This window comes from Pezoporus flaviventris, unplaced genomic scaffold, assembly GCF_033815535.1.
Source record: "Pezoporus flaviventris isolate CSIRO_AGI_PZ_B2104156 unplaced genomic scaffold, CSIRO_AGI_Pfla_v1 ptg000054l, whole genome shotgun sequence".
Taxonomy (NCBI): domain Eukaryota; kingdom Metazoa; phylum Chordata; class Aves; order Psittaciformes; family Psittacidae; genus Pezoporus; species Pezoporus flaviventris.
Window position 1 is genome coordinate 7,099,669 of NW_026892602.1, and position 25,897 is coordinate 7,125,565.

The 25,897-nt window shown below is 45.6% G+C and overlaps 1 protein-coding gene and 1 long non-coding RNA gene across 11 annotated transcripts; one reads left to right on the forward strand and one right to left on the reverse strand.

Moving 5' to 3' along the window:
• Positions 1-2,097: 2,097 nt before the first annotated feature.
• Positions 2,098-15,737, reverse strand: LOC133277351 (uncharacterized). 8 transcript variants are annotated; one of them, XR_009746165.1, is made up of 6 exons: positions 15,634-15,737; positions 14,291-14,375; positions 12,927-13,126; positions 11,883-12,027; positions 6,893-7,029; positions 2,098-2,279 (listed from the first exon to the last, which is right to left on the reverse strand). It is a non-coding gene; the product is annotated as an uncharacterized LOC133277351 (long non-coding RNA). The 8 variants fall into 8 exon arrangements; XR_009746159.1 differs by having other exon boundaries at positions 12,927-13,216; XR_009746158.1 differs by having other exon boundaries at positions 12,927-13,219.
• A 1,373-nt stretch (positions 15,738-17,110) lies between these two features.
• Positions 17,111-22,815, forward strand: PLEKHF1 (pleckstrin homology and FYVE domain containing 1). Of its 3 annotated transcripts, XM_061469092.1 has the most exons (4): positions 17,111-17,735; positions 19,408-19,542; positions 20,292-20,396; positions 20,858-22,815. In XM_061469092.1, exon 4 carries the CDS (start codon positions 20,870-20,872, stop codon positions 21,689-21,691), a length of 822 nt encoding a protein of 273 aa, XP_061325076.1. In that variant the 5' UTR covers positions 17,111-17,735; positions 19,408-19,542; positions 20,292-20,396; positions 20,858-20,869; the 3' UTR covers positions 21,692-22,815. The 3 variants fall into 3 exon arrangements, with proteins under 3 accessions (XP_061325076.1, XP_061325075.1, XP_061325077.1); XM_061469091.1 differs by lacking the exon at positions 17,111-17,735 and having other exon boundaries at positions 18,940-19,542; positions 20,292-20,366; XM_061469093.1 differs by lacking the exons at positions 17,111-17,735; positions 20,292-20,396 and having other exon boundaries at positions 18,940-19,542.
• The last annotated feature ends 3,082 nt before the right edge of the window (positions 22,816-25,897 follow it).

Sequence of the window (25,897 nt, forward strand, 5' to 3'; positions counted from 1 at the left end):
CCAACAGCTCTATCTTCTTCAGCCTATGCACCACGTGAAGTGGAAGCAGCATCAGCAGCAGGACAGAAGATCCCCTGTCATCAGTAGCAACTATATCAGGGCAGTCTCCTGCACCGCCACAGCCTCTTTGGCAACACCTAAATTCTAAACAAGCTCTTTCAATATGGAAAGCACCTGAGTACTTTGAAAGATTAACCCTTACTAGCTGTGTCTCCTAGCCCAGCTGTACTGCCTTCTTGCACCCAAGGTGAGCTTGTTAGCATGCAGGGGCTCACTGAGTAAAACACATTAGTTGACCTATATAACAAATGCTCACCTTCATTAATCCTCTTAGATAAACAAAAACTGGATTTACAGAGCTTACAACATTCACCAGACCATGATTCTGGTGATCCAAGTCAAATTATTTGTTGTCAATGGACAATTCCATGGAATTTCACAGTGGTTTGACCTATCTTTTTCTCAGGCTCACCTTCCTTAATTCTGTCATTCCTATGGTAACTAACTCCAACCCAGACTCACCTTTCTTACAGCCTGTGATGAAAATGTATTCTTTTGGTAAGGCAGAAATCTCCCTCAGTGTCCTGGTTTAATTACATTAGTGAGCAAACGTGAGAGAGGATCTAGCATCCACTGCTGCTGAGAAGAGCTGTTACACCTGGCAAATACAAACCTCCTGGGCTGCAGAACAAACTGTACCTGCCGCTTTACCTGCAGATGGGTTTTGACATCTAGCTCTGCACACTGCCTGTTGGACTGGAATTATAGAGAACTACGGAGAAGCCAGCAACACTTAATACTGAATTAAGAGCTCTCTGCTGTTTTCTATTAGTGTATTAGTCAGATAAGGTACAGTACCTTAAAACCATTAAGAGGAGAGAAAAAAAAATTGAGTATACAGTTGTCTAACATAACATAACTGACAGCTTTGAACCAGGATGCTGAGGGAAAAGGCACAACCTAAACTTTACTGCCTATCCTGCCCCACTCCCCAGCCTATTTTTAGGCTGTTACCTTTTTTCATTCCATTAGGAATTATTCCCATAGCACATAACTGTTGCCAAACAACACTGTTTTACTTTCAGAAGCTTTCAGGTGCTGATCAATCTTCTAATAGCCACCATGTTCTGTAGGCAACTGAACAGCATGTTCAAGATGTGGTACAGGCCTGATAACAGAATTTTCATCCTAGTGTATTAGTTAAGAAATTCAGCCTTATTTCTTTCAGCTTTCAGAATGAGCTCCTGGCCTCATGACAACCATGCATACTTTTGACTGAGATACTAGTCATAACATATAAAAAAAAAAATAGAACATTAATTATAATATTCATATAATAGTTTCTGGGAAGTACAATGTTACCAGAAATGCCAAAGGACTTTGGCTTGACCTCATGAATTTTAAGTCAATAACCAAAATTGAATATAAATGCTGAAGTTGTCATATGCTTGTTAAAGGCAGAAGTTAAGACTTGAAAGCCAAACCTTCAACCCTGACTGGTCCATGAGTCAGGGTTTCTCAGCTGAGCCACATGGCTCTGGAGCCCCAGGCTTGCAACAAAACATTTAGGGATACGCTTGTGGTGTATCTGAGTACAACTCCCAAGGCAGACCTCCGAATACCAGCTGCTTGGCCATCCTCTAGTGTACACACAATATCATCTTTAAAATGGACTCCACTTACTAGCACTATTATTCTGGGAGGAAAGGAAAAATAGGATTATGCACTTCTCATAAATGTTAAAATAATCCCATAAATTTGAATAAAATGATTTTGTGTGTGTGTGAAATTGCCTGCAACACTCTGCCATGCATATTCTTCCTCTAAAGGATTATTTCAAAATTATGGACTCAGAAATGTTCAGCTGGATAGTTCTTGGGTGGTTGAGGTGCTCACTGAAGAATTTAAATGATGTAATAGCTATTGAACACCCCATTATATGGCTGCCTAATTAATGTGAATGATAGTTATGTCTCACTCACAGAGGATTATTTTACACGGAGGAAAATCTACTCGGTGCCACAGTAGCCATTTTGATAGTTTTTATAGGAATGGTTGCATTATGGCTTCATTGAGTAGAAGGTAAGTAGCCATCCTAAATAATGAAGATTGAAGGTTTAATAGTCCCAGTAAAGAATCCTGCAGGTTTTTTATCTCAAAAATTAGAGTTTGATTGCAAGCATATGATAATGAGATGGAAAAGAGAGTTGGCACGTGGAATCCTTCTGCAGCCCAAGCTCCTTGGGAACTTCCATTTCTTCTGTAATATATATTTCTTTCTTAAATATGGAAAAATAAGGATAGGAAAAAGAAAGAATAAATAAGCTTTTCTTTATTTTCCATGACAGTGTGTCCAAGCCTCAGCCTCTCCCTGTGGCAACATTTCAGTGGATAAGGATATACTGCATTGTGTCTGTTACATTTAGGAGGCTGACACTACTGGAACAACCTCATACAGTTGATCATGTACACACAAATACTCTCCCCATCTTAGACCCACCGATAATATGCAGACATAAGGCAGCCTTACAAACTTGTCACAGAGTTATAGCTTATTGCAGCAACTCTCTTTTGTGAGGCAATAGTCAAATGACTCAGCACTTCTGTTACAATACCCTGTTTGCAAAGTTATATATCAGAGATTATAACTGCTATAAAAATTCAAATGGGATTTAAAACTTGGCATGAACACCCTCACTTGGGATCTAGTATTTTTTAAGCTAATCTTTGTAGGAAAAGCCAGAAGTTTACTTGTTCCACTTGTTATTTTAGGTCTCTGTTGCTACATAATTCTCAGTCTAGATTCTTAAGCGCTCCCCATCACAGTACCCAAGTAATCTCTTCCCACAGCTGCATTTTCAGAATGGCAGTTCAGAGCTAGGACAATTGATTTGACATTTGTTTCTCCAAACAGCAGACTTACAAGGCAGGTTTTAAAAGAACTTCTGTTCCAAAGCAGACTCTTTTTTTTTTTTTTTTTTTTTTTAAGCGATAAAGCACCACATGTGTTTTAGCAAGTAAAAAGTGGCAACAACACTAACCTGAATTATGGTAACAATGACTGCAAAAAAGGCTGGCTGGAAGCACATTTGATTTGCAAACAGAATCTCCAGATGTCTGCAAAAGATCCGATTTATCAAGCACAATCCAGGCAGGATTTGTTGTGGGTTTGTACTTCCTTAAAGAGGTCTGTAGAGTTTATTTAATGTTAGAGTTGGTGAAAGGTTCTACCTTGTGACTTCTTTCAGAAAGGTGAGTATATCCCTTTAGAATAATCCACAGGATACAGAGAAAGCCACAGACCCTAAAAATTAAAGCTTAAAATCACCAATGAAATGGAACAGGATGAAACTGAATGTTAAGTGTGTGTGGGGGGGGAGCTCATAGGAACATGGGACAGCCTCAAGAGGAAACTTCAGGTAGCACCAAGGGGAAGCCCAGTGCACTCCAGCTGCAGGGACAATTTAGAAAGGATAAATGCAAGCCATAGAGGATATAATCATATCAGCACAGCCTGTGGCCATTTAAAATGCTTCCCTCTGAGGGGGGCTTGAAAGTACCCCACTGAGGAATAAAGGCTAGTTCTATCTCTAGTTTCCACAGCCTTGCTGCTATTAGGGATGATTTCTGTTTTATGACTGCCTGCCATACAGGAGCTGGGCTGACATGAGCCCACTCTTTCCAAGCAGGTCTCCATACAACCCTCACCATGGATAACTGCTGCATGCAAATAACTCACCACTCATGTTAGTGCAAGAGTGGCAGAAGTACAGGCAAAAGCAGTGGGACCATTAAATTTATGTTCCCACACCCTCATTCTCACAGGTCTGCCATGCAGGAGTTTGGACTAAGAACTAATAATTCATACAAACAGTCCCTTATAACCTAAGCTCAATATCTAGGGTGACAAAAAAACCAAAACCCAAACGTACTTACATATGTCCACTGAAGTAAGCCTCTATACAAATGCCATAGCACGGGGAACAAACAAGAGGAATTAGAGATGTGGGCACATCTACGGGGGTATCACAGAAACATGGTGGGATGGCTCCTATGACTGGAGTGTTGGAATGGAAGGTTTCAGGCTCTTTAGGAAGGACAGGCCTGGCAGGCGGGGAGGGGGAGTTGCCCTTTATGTTAGGGATAGGCTGGAGAGTATGGAACTCTGTCTGGGGACAGGTGAGCAGATAACAGAGAGTTTGTGGGTCAGGGTTAAAGGGAATATAGCTATGGGAGACATTACTGTGGGGATCTGTTACAGAGCGCCTGATCAAGGAGAACCTGCGGATGAAGCACTCCATAGACAGATAGAAAAAGCCTCACGCTCGCAGGCCCTTGTTCTCATGGGTGACTTCAACCACCCTGACATCTGTTGGAAGGACGGTACGGCCCGGCACAACCAATCCAGGAGGTTCCTCGATCGTGTAGAAGACAACTTCCTTCTGCAGTAGAGGAGGCGACAAGGAGAGGTGCCATGCTTGACCTTCTGCTCACCAACAGGGAGGGGTTTGTTAGAAATGTGATGCTCCAGGGCAGCTTTGGATGCAGCGATCATGAAATGCTGGAATTTGAGATCATCAGGACAGTGAGAAGAGTGTGCAGCAAGCTCACTGCCCTGGACTTCAAAAGAGCAGACTTTGGCCTCTTCAGGAACCTGCTTCGGAAGGTTCCATGCGATACAGCCCTAGAGGGCAGAGGGGCCCAAGACTGTTGGTTGATATTCAAGGATCACCTGCTACAAGCTCAGGAGTGTTGCATCCCAACCAGAAGGAAGTGCAGCAGGAGGGCCAGGAGACCTCCTTGGATGGATAAGGAGCTCCTGAGGAAAATTCAGTTGAAAAAAGAGGCTTATAATAAGTGGAAGCAAGGACAGGTGGCATGGGAAGAGTACAGGGATGTTGTGGAGAAGCTAGGGACCAGGTTAGGAAAGTTAAGGCTCAGTTAGAATTAAACTTAGCTAGAGGTATTAAGGTTAACAGGAAGGGATTCTACAGGTACATAGCAAATAAAAAACAGACTAGGGAGAATGTAGGCCCCCTCAGGAAGCTCTCAGGAGACCTGGCTACACAGGATTTGGAGAAGGCTGTGGTTCTGAATGACTTCTTTGCCTCGGTCTTCACTGCCAAAGGCTCTGACCACACCACCCAAGTTTTGGAAGGCAGACGCAGGGACTGTGAGAATGAAGACCTTGGGCCCGCTGTAGGAGAGGATCTGGTTCGAGACCATCTTAAAAAGCTGAACGTGCAGAAGTCCATGGGTCCTGATGAAATCCATCCATGGGTCCTGAAGGAGCTGGCAAATGAAGTTGCTAAGCCACTGGCCATCATATTTGAGAAATCATGGCAGTCAGGTGAAGTTCCCGATGACTGGAAAAAGGGAAATATAGCCCCCATTTTCAAGAAGGGGAAAATGGATGACAGGGAATTACAGACCAGTCAGTCTCACATGGAACTGTTGGAACAAGTCCAGAGAAGGGCCACGAGGATGATCAGGGGACTGGAGCACCTCCTGTATGAAGACAGGCTGAGAGAGTTGGGGCTGTTCAGCCTGGAGAAGAGAAGGCTGCATGGAGACCTCATAGCAGCCTTCCAGTATCTGAAGGGGGCCTATAGGGATGCTGGAGAGGGACTCTTCATTAGAGACTGTAGTGACAGGACAAGGGGTAATGGGTTCAAACTTAAACAGGGGAAGTTTAGGTTGGATATAAGAAGGAAATTCTTTCCTGTTAGGGTGGTGAGGCACTGGAATGGGTTGCCCAGGGAGGTTGTGAATGCTCCATCCCTGGCAGTGTTCAGGGCCAGGTTGGAGGAGGCCTTGGGTGATACGATTTAGCGTAAGGTGTCCCTGCCCACGGCAGGGGGGTTGGAACTAGATGATCTTAATGTCCTTTCCAACCCTAACGATTCTATGATTCTAAGTTAAATAAGTTACACACATGATCCATGTTTTACATTTTGCATTTACAGTGCAATACCTCCTATTTGCAATGCATTGCAAGCAACAGCTTCAGGACAGCACAGCATCAAGATGATTACCTTTGTTTCTGGTTTGTTGTGCTGTTTAAGAGTTTTTTCTTAAGCAACAAAGTTGGGGCAATTATTTAGGATTACTTAGAAAACCCATAGCTTACCCAGAGAACAATAACATCTTCTAGTTTTGAACAATGACTTACTTCTATTTAAAACAAAATGAGTTACTAATGTGAACAGATTGAGTAATCAAGCTCACTTAAGTACGTGCAGTATGCACCGTAACAACATTCACTGTTTGTTGAAGTAATTAACCAGCTTTATTTTCTTTTAACTTCTGGCAGTCTTCCTCATAGAACTGTTCATTCCTGCTTCTACCCAGCTAGCATTTCCATGATGTATCATGAATTTTAGCTACTTTGCCAAATACATTGTTGGGGAGGGGAAAAACAAAGAAAAACATCCTACAGCTATAAGCAGGAGGCAATATTAGCACCTACACAGGCACCAAGCTTTGCTGGTACAGTCCATGCTCTGATCAAACACTGGTTTTGTAAAAGAAGACAAGGCACTTTTTGGGCTACACACTTAAGAAAATGTTTCAAATTACAGTTTTCTTCCCATGCAGCAGAACGGTTGCAGCCTCAGGAAAACTACATTAATAACTTGTGGCTTGGATCTGTGGCAATTATTATTATAATTTATTATTGTTGTTGTCGCTACTGTTTTTGTTGCAGCTAACGTAAGAGTGCTATAGAAATCGCCTCACCTCCTTCTATTCCCAGGTCAATGCATTTTGCTCTGGTACCAGAAGATGGAGCCACATGCTCGCAGTTTTAAAGTGATCCCGCCCCCCCCCCCCCCCCCGATGTCAGTGAAAAGCCACCCATGGAGTAAACGGCGCCTAGAAACTGCTCCTTTACCTTACATGAACTTGCCTTTTTACTGTGTCTATCTGTACTACTAATCTGGTGCATGTCTTATCCTATGTCAGCTGCCTGTCTCAGATGTTTCCATAACAACTGCGTTTTCCTTACTGTAAACATATTTTCTAAATTGCCTACTGTGTTGAAATTAAAAAAAAGCCAGAACCAAACTAAGCCAGGCACTTCCAGTTACTAAAATATCACACTTTTCATTTCCTTCATGACTTTTAAAGTAAGTCATACATGTCCCAGAGCCATCAACTTCAGACTCTTTACTCTCATCTTGTTAAAGGCTAGATAAATGCAGATATATGATGTCTGCTGTGTCCTGATGACAAAAAATAAGTGCTCAGATGAGGGAATAGGCTAGATTTGTACTCTGTAAACCCTTCAGTGTTGCTGCAGGCACTCAGCAAACTGCAGGTTTGATGCAACTGAGGCATGCCTTCACCTACTCCAGCAGTCCACAGCTGCCCAGTGTGTCTGGATGCCACAAGGTAGGGCACGATTGTTTCTTCTTGCTCTGTTCAAGGCTAATAAACCCCCTGTTCTGCTGCAAAACCCACCTGCAAAAAACCTCTAAACACAAAGAGCCCCAGACAAAATCAAACCAAACACTACCAGAGCTGCTCCCCCCCAGGCCCTACTCTGGGGCAGCTCCGATGCGCTGCCCTGCAAATGCATCCAGGCTGCATCAGTGCCAGTGGCAGCTGCTTTACAGGCAGGGCCGGCAAGGAGCATTGCTGACCCTACCGCAGCTGCACGCTGAGGGCCAGTCAAGTCTGACAGCGAGCCTGCTAAACCCTGCCCCCTAGCCAGCAGTGCGTGCTTCTCCTACCGCATATAGCCATCTGCGTGATGCATTAAGATGAAAAGAGCCCTTGTAAAATATCATACATCTAAGGGGGAAGAGAAACTCTTCGTTAAAGGTACTAAAGCCTATTAGGTCTTTCCTTTGTTGGCTACTTGCTCTGTCAGCTGTACAAAAAGTCCGTCCCAGAGTATCAGATCAAAGCATTCCTAATAAAAGCAGCAGAGATCTTTCAGGTAAAAATGTTTATTGTTCAAGAACTCTGACAGGTCCTTTCATGTCCTTTCCTGACCTGCCAATGTACAGAACTGGTTTAAATACACAGACTTAATTATTCTTTTTGCCATGCTTTCAGCCTGACCTCAGGCAGGTGACTAGATTTCCTCTCATTCATTTCCTTAGTACAATGTTGTAACCACTTTGTACAATGTTGTAACCTCTTTGTACCAAACCACAACACTAAATGTCTCTCTAAAGGGACTTTTAAAATGAAGCCAGCAAAACAGTCTAGCAGAGTGGTTCACCAAACATACCATTTATTTTTTACAAAATCTAAATATGGAACAAAGCATGCTGCTTCTATGACCCTGAATGCTGCAATGTGCTACCAACAGCAGATATTCATACATGGCCTCAGCTCCCACCAGTCCTTGGGCAACCACCATTTGATAGGGAAAACCATAAGGCTGTGTGTAACAGAGTGGAGGCCACAGCGGGTGAGATTGACACAAGTGTCATCTTCTATGCAGAGCCTGTAGGCACCACTGGAAGGCTTTGGCATGTGAAACAACTAGAGTAATAGTTACTGCTAATTCTCAGCTTATATTTAAAAACATGTACTTGCAGGCTTATCTCCATCAATTACTTAAAGGCACCCTGAGTGACAAATCCGAAGAAAATGTCATGCCAACCATTTCCCCTTCCCCTCCCCATTTATTGCTGTGGCCAAAAGCCCAGTTACACCTTTGGCTACCAGCAATTTGAAGCATTCTCTCTAGCACTTCCTGTATGATTTTTGAACAATCACTTAAAACCTTGGATTTGCTTTCTTTGCTTGTAACATATCAACAGTGTTCAAAGTCCTCAGGGGAGCACTACATCTGGGGCTATGAAAGCACTCTGTAAAGGTCTAAGGGAGCTGTGGGTTGGGATGCTGACGCATGCCTCAATATTAAAAAGGACTTTCATACTCTCCCCATCCACAGTCTGGGTTCTCTGCAGGGCAGCCACAGCTGTAGCAGTGGTCCCAGTCAAACTGCAGGAGGTGGAGACCTCTGAGCCATGCAACCAGCGCAGGCAGAAGTCAGCTGTACACCAACCATGCTTAATTCAAACCAGACTACAAAATCCACAAAGGACACCTGTGCACCACTTGTAAGCTAGATGTATCCCAAATACATCACCTGCACTGCTCATGCTCTCTCTGCTCAGAGGAATTAAATTCCCAGGAAGAAATACAGGATACCTATTGTAGATCTGCACTGAAAGGACAGCATGCTGAGGAAACCTCCAGGAGGAAGCAGAAAAGGCCACACTGTTGATTGACTATTACATCTGCAAGATGGATGAAAATTTGAACTCCTTTGTAAGGAGACCAAACATATCACTTAATAAAAACAAGGCATCCTACGATGAACCTCTCTTTCCCATATTTATTCCTCTCTAAACACAGCAGTGCACAGATTATAGGAAATGGTTTTACATTTAACTTCAACCCCAAGTGGTAAAGAAACGGATTGTATCTCACAATGTAAATTTGCATGTACCATCATTTAATGGATGTTTTATACATGCTATGTACTACTGTGTTTTTATGGAAAGGCAAAAAAATTACTTGGGAATTTGTTTTTAATTAAGCAATAAGGCTCAATGGGGTACTGCTATCATGCAATAAAACCACTCCTAGGGTGTTGTGAGACATTTGGTCCAGATGAGTGCTCCAAATCACCCCCAGATTGTGATTAGATGATTACTCCCTGGAGTTAATATTAGATGGTTCTCTCTAGAGTTGTCTTATTGCTATTATAAAAAGTCTTCAATACGGGGAAACTAAGTAGCTTTTGTGCTTGAGGAAGTTTGCAGTTTCAACAGTTGAGTGGCTGTCTGAGCTGTGCGGGTCCCATAGATCACTTATTTAGCATGCGTGAAAGATCATCTGAGCACATTTCTTTGACCCAAACAGTTTTACAATTAAGCAGCTTTCTTTTTTTCTAGGAGATGGAAGGATATAAAGAGCAAACAGCTCCAAAATAAAGCAATTCCAAGACAAGGCACTAAGGAATTTGGTACTGAGATATGTATTACTGGCTTTATCTTTTTGTAGGGAATAATGAATCCTAATCATTATTATGCTAATTGTATTAATGAAGGCTAATGCATGCAGTAATGGTAAGAGATTCTCCCAAGTTGGGTGCATGAGGAGGTACACAGCCTGAGGCATTCGTGAGGGCTCCCAAGCTAATGAATTCAAACAGCCCAAATGATACAGAGCCAAACTGCAGTGCTTTCCCCTGTCTCCCCGCAACTGCTCTTCAGGGTTGAGGTTGGAAAAGAAATAGTTCATTCTGAGGAAACACAAAAAAGGAAAAATACAAAACAACCAGAAGACAAAACCCAAGGCTTCCTGCCTATTTCAGTACACCTGCAAGAGAAACCTGACGAAAACTCTTGCAGGTCCCTTCCACTCCCCCCAGAAAAACAGGATGGTAGAGCATGCACGTGGACAATTTTTGCTCAGCTTTAGCTGAAGTACAGAGCAAAATCATAGAACAGTTAGGGTTGGAAAGGGCCTTAAGATCATCTAGTTGCAACCTCCCTGACATGGGCAGGAACACCTCGCACTAAACCATGTCACCCAAGGCTCTGTCCAACCCGGCCTTGAACACCGCTAGGGATGGAGCATTCACAGCTTCCTTCCTCAACTCCTCCTTCAGATGTCCCTCAACAGTCCCACACATACCTCCTATTACATAAAATCCAGTTTCTCAAGCAGACAACAGTTTTCACACTTCACAACTGAAGGTGTGATCCTTCACACATCCTGCGCCCTAGCCTATATCACATCTCACACCCTGCACAACCCAGGCAGCAATACACTCTCTAAAAGCCAATCAACCTTTTCCACCTGGTAAGAAATACCCATGGCTCCTCCTTCAGCTCAGCACCCCTCCATTTAAAGATCCAGCATGGCAATGGATGAGGATCCCAGCCAAGCTGAGATCTGCTGTCTTGTTTCCAGATCAGCAGAACACCTTGAAAAAAACACACCACCTTTCTATTTCTCTTGTACTTGAAGAACACAAAAGGAAACAAGGATTTCCTCGCCCCCCCCCCCCTTTCCCAGAGCTCTCTGCACTATGCACTTGATGCATAAAATTTCCCCAGGCAATCACAGCAGATGCCTTCCTGCACAAAAGGCATTGATGTGGGGTGAGGCGCAGGACCCTTACAAAGAGATGATTTTTGCTTTCAAAGCAACACACACACACTCAGCTTGGGTTCCAAAAGAAAAGAGACCAAAGCATGTTCTTCACATAAATAGAAGCTATATCCATGGGCAAAGCGGGGCTTATGAATGAAACCCTTTCATGTGTCTTTGACTAATCAGTCAATCATAGGTGAACACATTTACATCTTTTCAAATTAACTAATGATTATCACACTCTTGTTCCTGGTGCTTTTCCCCCACTTTAATATTTGAAATGCCTAATCTACCTTAGTTTAGTGTTTGAAATAGCTAATTGCTCACCATGATTTATTTTGTGCAATAAAAACACATTCTGAATATGAGATCACTGTTTAAACGGAATAGCAATAATAGGAAAAGAGTTCAGATGAAGAACATACACAGAATTATGTTACTCTGGAAGGAAAGCTAAGCCCACAAGATGCAGTACTCTCTTCACATCATGCTGCAAAATGCTTTCAGCAGCTTTTCTTAGGCACACCTCTCTTTTCCACATTATTTTCATGTATTTTTCCTTTAATATTATAATCCTCTCTGCACATAATACCTGCACCTTCTCACAGTTCTGGCATTTCATCTTCTTACTCCACATCTTTCTCACTTTTCCCTTTCATATTTTGAGCAGAACCTGCTCCCATTACTGGGAAACACTGCTCAGAATTAACGGATTGGCAGCATGCCAATCCTACTGTTTGTCAGTACCTATTCACTTCTCCTGCTCCTCTGAAAAAAACAAACTTCTGAGCTTTCTCTGCAGAATGTCCCTGTACTGGGCAGTTCTTGGGTGCTACCTGGAGACTCACGGAGACAGACCCACTTGATCAATCCACTCAGAAAATGAAGACGAAACTCAAACTGTTAAGGGTGAAAGAAGGCGTGAGTTAATGACACAAACTGAAAAAACTGAGACTAAGTAACTTGGCACATGGTATGGTGCTCCAGAAGACAGGGGAAAGGCTGCCAGTGTAGGAAGTGGGGGATGTAGGGGGGTATTCTGCACCACAAGGCAGTAGCATCTTCCCAGGCCCAGCACCAGAGGTCCAGCATGCCCTCCTGACATCCACCACACTGCTGCACACTCTCTGCTTGACCCCACAGCATTAATCTGTGTAGCTGGTTTGCTCATAGTTTTAAGTTTCAAGTTTTAGCACTGCTCACAGTATACTGTCACACAGAACGGAACTCACTGATGACATCGTATGTAAAGAACATTTCAGTGATGAAATACCCTGAGTATTTTATAGTTAAGAAGGGGGATATAAATGGAACTACATATTACATGCTGATCCAAAACATAAATTAGAACTCATACCAAGCTTTGGATCAGATCTTCTAACCAGTTCTGTGATTACAGTTACAGACTACTACAAATAGAACAAGCTATGAAAACCAAAATAGGCTTAGCAGGGAAACCCCTAACATTCCTCTTTCACCACTGCTATTTTTCAAATTTAGAAACTTAAGGAGGAACAAGCAAAATACCTTATACCTTCACAGCACTGAGATGCACAGACAGCTGCTTTACACAAACACCAGTACACAGCCCATAGATAACACTGATTTCAAACCCTTCTCATAGTGCAGATAACCACATCTTTTTTACTGGGGACAATATCTCCCCTTCTTTCTTTTTTCATAGAAGCCAGCCTACAGCAAATATTTATTATGTAGGTATACACAGCATTTAAATTTAGCCTCTGTTGTTTACCTGCTTGGTTATTATTGGCTGTTCAAGACTTCAGTTCCAATTGTACCTGAAGTCCATGCACAGCACTGCACATATGTGACCTGCAGATCAGGGCTAGTCTGGGCAGGGAACACAAGGCACAGCAGAGCAAAGGCTCTTATGAAACAAACCTGCAACTTTAGAGTCTGCAAGTATGAGTGGTTTTGTGCTCCTTGCACATGACCGCTTTAGTAATGAACACTGAGGATTCCGATCTGGGACATGACCCTGTGGTGGGGCACATGGGGACATGAATCAGGAGCTCTGGAGAATGTTCCTCAGCCTTCCAAGTGATTCACTCTGCACAAAAGCCTGTTGCTGCTGAAAACAATAGCAAATAACCCACTATTTCTATTTCAGTGATCAAGCTGCTTGTGACTGTATGTAATTCTCCAAGTTTCAGTTTTATTCTCTGTGAGAAGGGCAGAAACCCTCACACTGTTATTAGAATTCCTACTGCACTTTGGGATCCTCAGAATAAAGTGCTGCATGCATGCAAAACACAACAATGTTCTTCCTTACACAAAAGGCAGAAAAAAAGTGGGTCTCAAGTCTGCGTCCACGAATACTTTCATCATTCTGACAACCACTTTGCAGCCAGGCTCCCAGGAATAGCTCAAGAAATGGGTAACTGCCTGTACATGGGCTGAGAAAAATTCTGAGGACCCAACTACCCTCTGAAAGGGGTTTGTCTGGCAGCCATTCTAAGGCATGGGAATCAGTGGTATTTTGGAAACTGACAGTCTGAAGTTGCAGTCTGAACTGAAAGAGCCAAGCAGGGCTCCAATTTCTGCACATCAGATTTGGAAGCACCTCGTTCCTAAAGCATGCAAATGATGCTGGTAGGGCTTCAGAGACACAATTCAATCATGGCAATTCTTGTATTTCTAAAACAGGCTGATGAGCTGAAACCCCCAGGAGCCAGATCTGACAGACACTCATACCTCCTTGCACAGTGTGCTCTCACAGCGCACAGGACAGAGGTTATTCCTGCTTACAAGTAACCCACATAATGAACACATGTTGACTTATTCGCTCATTAAGTAATAAGAGCATTCCAAGCTCAGTTCAATAAAATCTCTGTAGCTAAAAGCTGTCTTGTCCACTGATGAAATGCCCCATGTAGTCAATTAGTTAAAACAGTTGTCTATCCTAAGATCACAGTAGGCACCTGACATCACAAACTGAATCTCAATATTGAGTTTTATTCAAAATAATTTTATCAAATGCCTGTTTGGTTTGCTTTTTTTCTTTTTTTTTTAACATGCAGTGAGCTCAGAATTTAACAGATGTTTTTGTTACTAGTATAAACTAATCTTTTCCTGCAGGCTATTGTAGTAATTTTGCCACTAGAAGATCATAAAAAGCCATTTTCTCCCCTGCAGAGCTTACCTTTGGCTGACTCAGCTGAGCAGCTGCAGTTTCTTTTACTTGCTTTGAAATTATTGCATCCCAATTGGGCAAGATGTTTCTGCTACTGAGAAACAAGTGGGTTTGGAGAAAATGCCAGAGGCAACAGATCAGATAAAGTCTCTTTACCTTGCTCTAGTTGGATTAAAAGCTGGTAATTTGGGCTGCAGCTTTTTCAAGTGATCCCACAAATGTTTCACTTTTACAGTCAGAAAAAAAAGAGCTCCTGACTGTGCCTATTGAATAGCTTTTAAGACTACTGGTTAAACTCTAAGACTGTATCTCAATAAGGCATTCAAACAAGGATGTAATGGCTTCCAAAACAGGCAAATAAAATAGCAACAGAAAGTCAGGTCTCCAGTGTGACTGCTTAACACTGACTACATGCACAGCATATACCTCGAGACTTTCCTCACCTCATGCAACCACTGCCTGAACACACCTCTGCTTCTGACTGAAGACGGAGAAAGTAGAAACAACCTTCAAATCCCAGCCTGTTTGGCTAGCCCAACACTATGTTTGGCCAACATATACTGATTAGTGACCAGGTGAGCATACTGATGAACAAGAAGAAGAATAAATCAACTACACCTCAGTGGTAAAGACTATGATTAGCATCACATGAGAGCAAATGCAGGACAATTTTAGCACATAGACAAAAAACAATTTAAAACTAATAACCCTTGGCTAGTTATATCTGAGTTATTCTGGCAGCTAAGACAAACTCTGTTATATTTATTTCAGTGTTTTGTATATTTACAGTTAGCTTTATGTATGTTGAGGATTCATTCCTAAGCTGGGCAGATGTCCCCAGAGCCAGAAGACCGCTTAAGGGGCAGCCAGGATGGAGGCGGCTGGTGTCCAAGCTCAACACAAAACAGCTCCCAGTTGTGACAGCTGGTCTGCAAAGGCTGCGCCCTCATGTCCCACATAAAGCACTACCAATAACCTGGAACTCCCAGCTCCACCAGCAGCCTGCCCTCTGTGGTTTACTGAGCTCTGCTGACAGCCGTCTCTGTAACCCCTCACCATAAGCTGCCAGGGAGCTACACACTGCAGTTAGCTCAGTCCATGTCCTCGTTTACCTGCTTATCTGACACGAACATAAAGTATTAAGAAATAAGGTCTTGTAGAAGCTCTAATGACTGCCCAAGCACTTCAGCCCTGAAGCGCACTACGAGCTTCCCAGTCCACATTATTATTACCAAAGAAAACAAAAACCTGGGGAAAAAAACCCACACATTTTTAACACCTTGACACGTCCATCAGCTCCCATTAAAAATAGAAAACCCATTACAGACAGTGTGGAAGCACCTGAATTATACATCAGCATGGGCCATGGGAGCTGAGGGGTGTTTAACAGAGCCGGGGGCAGCCGCAGCGGGTGCTGAGGGACGCGGCCTCCGCTCACCTGCCCGGCTTCTCTCCTGACAGCGACGCACCGAAGGGGCGGTCGGCGGCCCGTGGCACACGCAGCCACCACAAGATATGCCCCTGGAGCGGCCCCGGGTGGGCACCAGCCCAGGCTTCGGCTAACAAGAGGCGGCCGGAAAGGTCTGACGGTAGCTACGGGGGCAGCAGTCACAGGCACCGGGCAACAGGCACCGGGCAACAGGCACCGGGCAACAGGCACCGGGCAACAGGCACCGGGCAACGGCTCCTGACACGAGAAGCGGCGGCTACGCGCACCAACCCTGAGCCCAACCGCCCCCACGCCACAGAGACCGCTCTTGGGCGCCCTCTAGCGGCACCCCAGCTGCCCTTCACCGCCCAGTCCCTATCCGCCATTTGCAGCCGCCGTGAGAGGGGGCGTGGCTCCCCGCGGCACGCCAAGCCCTGCCGGCGCCCATTGGCTGTCGGGCTCAGAGGTAGGCGGGACCTTGTGGTGGAGCGGCGGGAGCGTGGCTCGGCCCTTGCGGAGCGGGGTTGCTTGGGGCGGCGCGGCCCGAGGTTGTTCGCCGGAGGTCTCCAAGGCACTTCCACGGAGGTATGGGGACCACGGCGGGGCTTGGGGCTTGGCGCTTGGGGCTTGGCGCTTGGGGCTTGGCGCGGCGGCAGGGAGGGTAGCTGGTGCAGAGGAGGAGAGCTGTTTAGGAACCTAGGCTTTACTGCGCCGGGCTGGTGCGCCGGGAGGTGCCGGCCGCAGGGCAGCGAGCTGGCTCCGCTGCTCCGCCCGCTGTGGGGGACAGCGGTGGGGGAGGCCGTGTTCGCCGCCGGAGGGCCTGGCCCGCCTGCGTGTCTCTGTCCCGAGTGCGGTTCTTTGCTCGCGGGGCAGCCGGTCTGCGGCACCCCGGTGTCTGGGCGTGGCCTGAGCGCCAGGTAGAGCGCGGATTTACAGGGTTTTTAGAAGGAACTCTGCCGAGTTTGACCGCGTAGCAAAGCCGAAGGGGTGATCCCGCTGCGGAGCTGTGAGAGGAATCCCCACCTTTGGCCACGCATCCCTTCTGAAAGGCTCGTGGGCTCTCAGGTGCTGGGAGAGACAGAATTCATCTCTTCCCTCGGTGGCACTCACCAGCCAGTCTGTGTATGTCATTTGTTAAGAGCCCGTGCCCAAGCCTGAGGATGTAACAGGTGGCCTTACTACATGCTGCTATGTGAGTCCCATCAGCTCCAGAGCTCCCAGTGGATGTCTATTCTTGTGGTCACTCACCGCGTTGATGCTGAGGAGCGGCAGGGGGGAGGAGGAAGTGCAGGGGAAGCAGCGCAGTGCTGCACTGCCTGAGAACGGGTGAATGGACAGAGAACTGGGCAGAAGGAGAGGGTGAGGCTCTTCCCTGAGTTTGAGGTTTTCCTTCCTTTTGTACAAGGCTGATGGACACCTCTGAACCTGCACAAGAGCCGCAACAGAGCTCGTACTGCTGGTTTGGGTAGCATCGGTCTGAGCTCCTCAAATGCCACTGCTCAGCTGTGCCCTCACTGTGGCCCTATGTGACACAAGTCCTGGGTGTGCTGAGCAACAGTGGCAATAAGCCCTGTTTGTCCATATCCCACTAGGACTGGTGGCATTTCTTAATCAAAGACCTAATGCGACAGTCAGTCACAAAACGTACATGCACTGAGCTGCCTCAGGGGCACAGCTGGAAGAGGGCTGCCAGAGCCTGCACCCAGCAGCCCTGCAATTACAGCATGCCAGGAAGGAGGGAGAGGCAAGCTGAAATCCCTTCTGTCAGCAAAAGAACAGGAACTATGGTTTTGTTGCTCTAAATGCCTGCTGTGGCTATAAGGTGGCTTCATCCTGCTTACTCTGCTTGGTGAGGAAGATCTTACACCGACCTTAACTCCAGGGGAGACTTCTCAGCTGGGCAAAGCAGAAGAAGGGAGTAAGGAAGAGCTGCAGAGAGCTGAGGTGCAGGGCATTTTCTGCTGACAGACCTTGGCAGTCAGATCTCAGTGCACGCCATTACGCCTGGACTATCCCTTGCATGTGGTATGCATTAGGTATGCAGTGGATACCAAGACTGTCAGTTCTGTGTGACAGCAAGAACAGAAGAATCGGGTAGAACAGTTCACTACATTGCTATGCCCAAGCCTCAGATACACACCGTCTTGAAAACATACCCCAGGCTCCCTGATCCAGGAGTTTCAGTTGAAATGCTTTGCCTGGCATGCATCAACATGGCTGCTTAGAATCACAAGTGAACAAGAGCTCATTGTTTTAAAACATGGCTTGCTTACTTCTGAAGTGGACTGCCAAATAATATTCTTTTTCCTATGAATATAAGTCATATTCACAGAGTTATATATTCACTGCATAATACTTGATCACATGCAGAACCAACAGATCTTGACGAGAAAAACAAACCCCAAACTTTGCCATGCCAAAAACTCCTGTGAAAAGTAGCACATTCGTAAAGTACATCTTCACACCCTCATGTTAGCTCTGTAATCTTCTGCTGCATGTGACACACGTGCGTATGTATCCCGTGGTAAAAAGCACTGTGACCGTGCTGACCCGACAGGGCAAACTTGAACAAACAGGAAAAGAAAAGAGATTAAAATTTGTATTCTTATTTTTACATCTTACCACTGCTGTTCCACTGCTAGCACTTCTCTTTGAAAATAAGCTCATGTTTCCTGGCTCTTTGCAGGCACAATCTTTATATCTGACAAAAAGTTTTCAGATATAGGAGGATACCTAGAAACAGAGTCATGTCAAGCACTGTACATGCTTGAAAGGTTGGACCATGCTTCTAAAATATATAAAGTAAAAGAAGCAGGCTGAGAGCTGGTGCTCCATAACCCAGAAATATGAGGAAGTGAGACTGGTGGGAACAGGATTAACTGCTTTGGTTTATCCCACTTGGTGTTGCTGCTGCCAAAAATTCTTGACAGTATTTTGTTGCATTCACTGTCTTTCCACACCAAACTTCCCAAGCCGTAATTTCAGTTTTTCTTTTCCTTTATTATTTGGTCTTTCCTTTATTATTGGTCTTTCACTCAGCAGCTCTTCATCCATGGATTTGTTTATCAGAAACCTCCCAAAACCACATTCCAAGATAGATGTGACTCTGGGTATTCACGGTCAGAGAGTTTAGTGTTCAGTTGTAGAGCAGTTTGCCCTGCCTATTTGTTCTTCAGTCTTACTTGTTCATTTAAGAGGGAGAGAAAAAAAAAACACCATGGTGCATTGTTGTAATTCAGAACAGATTTGGATGTATGTCCTGCAGCAGAGCAGCTCCCTTCCATGCTCAGGTCCACTTGGGCTGACACATCAAGGAGAACAGAGCCTTTCTCCTCTCCTGACAGCAGTGATAAATCCCTTTCCACAACTTCTGCATGTCCATACTGAGATCGAGGGTTGGTTGAGGCATTTCTTCAGCTGCTGCTGCTGAGGGTATCAGATTCCCTCCATCTGAGCATTTCAGTTCATTGTAAATTGTCCTTCACACTGAAGCATACCCATATGAGTGGATATGCCTAATGCTGTCCAACTCCATCAAATCCATTCTGGTGCTTCAAGACCCTGAGGATGCACATCCTTCCTGAAGGAAGCTGGAGGCCTTGGGATCCTCCTGTTAGTTCAAGGGAGACCTCAAAGAAGCCAGCTTTTCAGGAGCACTGGCCACTCAATACTTCTGTAGTGTTTTTGATTTCTGCAGGGTAGGTTACTCCATTTAGGTCTCCCCAGGCTAAACCTGCATCTTAACTTTGTGCCTTTGTACCCTCTCCTGCTCTAGAGAAGGAAATTCTGGGAACTCAGAGGAATTAAGAGGTCTTTCTGCCAGCTAGCTCAGGTCAGCTGTAAATAGCATGCGGCACCCTTGAGCAACAGCTCTGTGGTTTCCCTTCTAGAATACCAAAGGGATGATTTGGGGTGAAGGGCAAGGGAAGAATGCAAATTATCATTGTTCTAAACATACAGGATCAGTCGTGTTGTCCTCCTCTCCTTCCCTTTCCCCTCCAACGTCCATGGCTCCAGGGGCTCTGGACAAGGAGAACAGGGAAAACCATGGGGAACAGCTCTGCATCAGTGATTCAATGAACTGCTAACAGGAGCCAGGGGGATACACATCCCTGTGACCTCGGAGCTGCCTCGTGATGGCTGAGCTACCTCTCTGGAGGAGGAAATGACTCAGGTTCCCGTGGCCAGCTGGCCTCAGGGCAGCACCCTTCAGCGCAGGAGGGACTAGGTGCAACAAAACCAGCAAGGAGCACTTTCCTCACTGCAAACTACTGATAGCAAACAACTGCTTTCACTGCAGAGGTACACTTATCTAAAAAAAGCCCCAGCAGACTATTGACACCTGAGACTGTGTGAGAAGGAGGATGCAGAGGTGTGGTATAGATGAACATGCTTCAGCAGAGATCAAGCTATTTTAAGAATAACATGTCTTTCAAGTGGAAGCACCAGCAGCCCCGATGTAACTGTGGTAAGGGAGGAAGGGCTTGGCTTGTGTGGATTTATTCCCAGAGTAGGTGCTTCTTCCATTTTTTGATTTTTTGTTTGTTTGTGGGTTTTTTTTTCCCCCTTTTTGTCATGCAGGGAGGACCAGAGGGAACAAGTGATCCTGCACTGGTTTGTTCCTGCCTCAGCTGTGGCCCCAAACAGCATTGTGGGGTTTGTGTGCTTTAACTAATCCTTGAGAAAGTGGGTGTGCAGTCAGAAATGGGAGGCTTGTTCCTAAGACCATAAATCTCCTCCCTGAGCCTGCATCCAGACGAGCATCAGTTAGCTCCCAGCACCAAGAGGGATAAAAGGAGGGGTCCTGGTACCCTTCAGCTTATGTAGTACAGTAAGTACTTATGCCTGCATAAGAGCAGGTTCAGACCAAACAACTTTCTTTATGGTTGCACAGTTATGCTAGTAAAAAGCGTGGCTGTGATGAAGGAGCTGGCTCTGCCTTTCAAGGGCTTCCACCACTGTTGCAAAGTGGTGTCATAAAGTTTGAAAATTTAACTTGTAAAGGTAACAAACTAGCGAGGAGTGGTAAGGAGATTATCGTAACCTCAGGTTGCTTTAGAAGTGTCTCATCTGTGCATGCATTTGCCTTAGCCTCACCGTGGTGCAAATGTTTGCAAGCTCACCACTTCCCTCTTTACTTTCCTCAGAGTGAGCTGGAGATGGTGGACCATCTTGCAAACACTGAGATCAACAGCCAGCGCATTGCTGCTGTAGAAAACTGCTTTGGGGCTTCTGGACAGCCTTTAGCTGTGCCAGGAAGGGTCCTTCTAGGAGAAGGGATTTTAACCAAAGAATGCCGCAAGAAACCAAAACCTCGGATATTTTTCCTCTTCAATGACATCCTTGTCTATGGCAGCATAGTCATCAACAAAAGGAAGTACAATTCCCAGCACATCATTCCCCTTGAAGATGTCACTTTGGAGACGCTGCCAGACACTCTACAGATGAAGAACCGCTGGATGATTAAAACCTCCAAGAAGTCCTTTGTGGTTTCTGCAGCCTCCCTGACGGAGAGGAAGGAGTGGATCAGCCATCTGGAGGAGTGCATCAGGCACCTGCTGACAAAGACGGGCCGGCAGCCCTCCACGGAGCACGCGGCTCCCTGGATTCCGGACAAGGCGACGGATATCTGCATGCGCTGCACGCAGACCAAATTCTCCGCTCTCACGCGAAGGCACCATTGCCGCAAGTGTGGCTTTGTTGTCTGTGCAGACTGCTCCAGGCAGAGGTTCCTGATGCCCCGGCTTTCCCCCAAGCCCCTGAGGGTTTGCAACCTGTGCTACAGGCAGCTGCTGGGAGAAAAGAAGAAGGAGGCGGAGGGAGACTGCAGGCAGCAGGAGCCGATCTGCTCTGCCATCCCAGGCTATGAACCCTCCAGTGGTGATGACAGCGACAAGTCTGATGATGACAAAGCTGACCAGTGGCCAGCAGACACCGAGTTCTATACCTCAGAAGTATCCTGGTCATCTTTCCATAGCTGAAGTCCTAGGGAGTCAGTGGCATTTAGGCATTGTGAAACCAGCTTTTGGCCTCCAGTGCACACCCTTCTTGATGTTTTCCCTGGAAGTTGTGCCTAGGATGGTGGATCTTAGCCCCTGCATGCGGTGTCTGTTTGGGGAGCAGAGATGGGATTACCCGTCTGAGAATGTGTCTCATATGACAGAGTGAAGAGAGCAACAGCTCAGTGAAGAGTACAGACTGGGTAGAGACCTGCAGATCAGGCTTGGCCAAGTGAGCTCAACCTTTGGTGCCTTCGTCTTCCTGTCTGTAAATACAGAGCAATACTGACTTCTCTTCTTAAAGGCTTTGAGATAGGCTCTTGGGAGAGAAAGGAGCAAGAAATCATAGAGTTAAACACTTGCCTGCTAGCAGTGTGTTGCTCTGTCATGGCAAGGGGTGTTCCAACTACTGTTTCCCATGAGCATTGCATGTACATCAGAGATGCTCAGTGCAAGCCTGCCAGCCTGAGGGGATAGCTGCTCATCACGGTAAGGTCTCATAGGCTTCCACTTCTACAAGTGGGTCTCTCAACTTGGAAACACTAAGGGAATAGTGCTCCAAATGCAGGGAGCTCATGCAAAACTCAGTGTGAGCCGCCTTAGTAAAGCACTGGAGCATCCAGCAATCTCACATGGAAGGAGGCCATTTTGATGGTACCAGGCCAGGAGGGAGAAAGGAAAGGTGAAGGGGACAGGTAAAATTATGCAGAGGAGTGAGACTTACTGCAGTTGTCTCAACTAAGTGCAGAGCCCTAGATCTCAAAAATGGGCTGTTAATCTACGATTACCAGCAACCTAATGAACTCAAGCCTATCAGGTAAAAGGGTAGCCCAGGGAAGACTTGTTAAGTCTTGAAAAATCCAGGAAAATGCCCCAAATTAAGATCCTGTGAAGTACTGCACTTCCACTTCCCTCCTGAGCAGGAGCCCAAGGCATTGCATGAGACTCACCTGTGGGCTCACCTAATGTCTATCAGTCTTACAAATCCAAAGTTAAGATCCTTTATGTAGTTCCAGGATTGGAGCCCAAGACTTTACAGTTCACTTGAATTCAACTTTAAAGCTCAAATTAAGTTAGAAATAAGCCATGTTTATTCAAGTATTTTATCATACTATAGCATGGGGGTAAAACAAATCAGAAAACAGCAATTGTTTTGCAGCAGATTTTCTACAAACTCATTATTACTTTGATTATATTTTTGTATTGTGTATTTTATGCTCTGGAAAAGGAACATGGCTGGGAGTACATTGCCAGTGTTATAAACTGTTTCCTTACCATGACCTGTTGCAAACAGTGCGTTGCCTGCCAGATGGCCAGACTTAGGGTTTTTTAAACTTTGATTCAAAGTAATCACTTTTACTGTGTTTTGTAAACTGCCACTCTTTCAGTGAACTTGTATTGGTTGACTGTGTGCGAATAAAGATACGGCCAACAGGAAGAAACCAGAAAAAATATGACAAAAAATGTGTTGTTATTTAATAAGAGCCTTAAAGAGGAGCAGCTGGGATTCAGGCCTGGCTGGCCACCCCTTAGCTGTGGGGTGAATCTAATAGGTTTCTATTTACTGCTCCTGAGGTAAGCGTGAGTGAAAAAAAAGAAAGCCAAATCTGATGCTTCCTTTCTATTTATACCATGTTATTATCTAACCTACTTTTCCCAAGTCTTTTGCAATCCCCTGCAGTAGTCTGTATTAACTGAAATGATATTTTTCTGGTGGGGCCGCAGCTTGGAGTGGGTCAACAAACCTTGTGGCCTAAGCAGATGTTTTTAGATTTTAAAGCAGTAAGTACAGTGAGTTCTGTTTTTACCATCCCTCTCCAAGCTTAGTTCATAGCTCTGTGCAGCAGTGATTGTTTTTATAATGCCTCCCACCCTCCAGAAGGGTGTACATGCTATGCAAACAGAAATACAGTCCAGTTTTGAGCTACTTAGTTTTCTTACAGATCAGCTTTTCTTTATCTTATGTGTCCAAAGATCTTACTATTATCAGCCCCAAAAGAGCTATAAACTGGTTTTATCTACTAATGATGGCCAGGCACGCCTCTAGCAAATGCTTTCTTGTTAAGCAAGAGCTTTTCTTAATCACAGCAGGGAAGAAAACCCCCCAAAAACCAACCAAACTCTACCAAAACCAATCAGTTCTGGGTTTTTACTGTGCACACTGTAGTTGATGGCCTTATGGGAAACGCACACACACATACATCTTCCAGCAAGTGGCACATCCTCATTCCATGCAGGCAGCGATGAGGTATTGTACTGCAGCTGAGCAGGGAGACCCGGGGAGGCTGCCATGGATCAGAGAAGACATCTTACTTGGAAACCCCAAGTAATATAGTGCCTTTTAAACTGTTAATGCATATGGTAAAAAGAGCCTGTCCAGGAAAGCATGGGGAAATTTAAACAAAGGCTCCCCCCACCAGCTTTCCTGTAGTTTATTAGCCAAGCTGGAGAGCTCAGCCCTGGGATCAGAGCCTGGGGCTCCTGGCTTCTGGCCTGCTGAACACATGGTTTTTGCATCACCGGCTCTGCTGTTAAAGCCCAGCCTGGAGTTTCCCAGCTTGATTCTATCTCCAGTGCATTAATGGGGCATTTCCTGATGGTTTGGTTTTTTTCTTTTTTTGAGCTAAATAAACACCTTACCAGGGATTCATTACAGTTTGCAAACCCATGTGTCTAGGAAGAGCGATAGCTTGAATGCTCACTTCGGAAAAACATCTGCAGGCTGGGGGTTTTGTAGGGTCACATCCTCCTCCTGAAAGGCTCCCAAACATTGTGTGTGGGGATCGGCTGCCAGAAGGGGTTCCTTGCTCAGCCCCTGCTTGAAGGTGTCACAGCCCAAAGGGCACTGCACTGTGCAGCATCCCACCATGCATACCAGCCTTGGCACTGAAAAATACTCCTGCTCCCTTGAGCCAAAATGGGAGCCCAAGCACTCCTAGAAAAATAGTTCCTTTTGAGCTGGGCACAGAGGAGCCACAGGACAGTCCCTGTAGCTGTCAGAACAAGAAAGGCACTAGTGCACTGAACATGGAAAGCAAAACTGGAATGTTAGCATCAGACCTGCTGCAGCTGCTGGGGACTCTCCAGCAAAGAAAGAGGGAAACAGAGCTAGGGGCCATGCAACGAGGCAGTCCTCTTCGGCTTGCCAAAATCAGTAGGAAGGTGAGGCAGACAATGGCACTGTTGTAGCAGCCAGTCACAAGAGCCAATGGAAAGGTAATGGGAGATTTGTTCTGTGAATGAACCATACAGAAAGGATCAAAGAGGTTCAATGGGACGTGTGCTCCACCATCCCAAGGTGCAGCCAAGACACACCACCTCTTTCAGAGCACGGTGCTGACTCAGCACTTCACAAGCTTTTGGAGGCAGCCGGGTGAACTGAGCCAGCTTCTCAGTCAGAGTCTTGCTCCCAGTTACTCAAACACTCAGATTTTACCCAAGCAGAAGTTCTGGCTCTGCCAAAGCCCGTGGCCTCTCCCGACTCACTACTGCTGCAAGGCAGTTTCCCATTTTCCTCAGCCTGGAATTTTTGGTTAGCAGGAGGAACTGAGGAGCACAGATGTTGCCATCTACTGCTGAGCTTTAAAGCGCTGTGTCTCCAACAAAATATACAGGCTTCTGTTTCTGACTCTGCTTCAGGCCATGGATCTTTAAGAAAGGTGTTTGCAGGAGTAAAATGTGACATAGCTGTCACTGTCAAGATGGGCACAATTTAGGAAAACAGGTCTGAGGAACCCTTGCCCAAGATTCGAGTGCTGGAGATGCTCTGCAGACCTGCTGGGAAGGAGCGAGGTGCTCCAGGGAAGCATAGGGGCAATACACAGCCAGGCCTGCTTTATGCTGCATATCCCAGGTAGGAGAATCCCCCCTGGTACCGTGCACACAGATGGTAAGGAGCCTCTCCTGCACATGCAGTTCATAAAACCTCCAAACAGACAGAGCAGCCAGTACTGCAGTCCCAAGACAGCAGATGGGGCAGGCAAGGAGGTGGTGTCAAGTGCTGGCAAACACTGGCATTTGACTTAATTTCCAATATGGCCTGGAATTGCAAATAAACCATAAGCATGTTTTCAGTAAACCTCTTATGGAGCGGTTCATGGCCATAGCAAGTTACACAGCTGCTCAGCTACATGTCATAAGAAGGGCGGAGAAAAAGACAGAGGAAAGCCAGATAAGAAGGTTTGCTTT

Bases quoted from the DNA above. Each gene is read 5' to 3' on its own strand.
- PLEKHF1 (XM_061469092.1), top strand. From the start codon at position 20,870: ATGGTGGACCATCTTGCAAACACTGAGATCAACAGCCAGCGCATTGCT.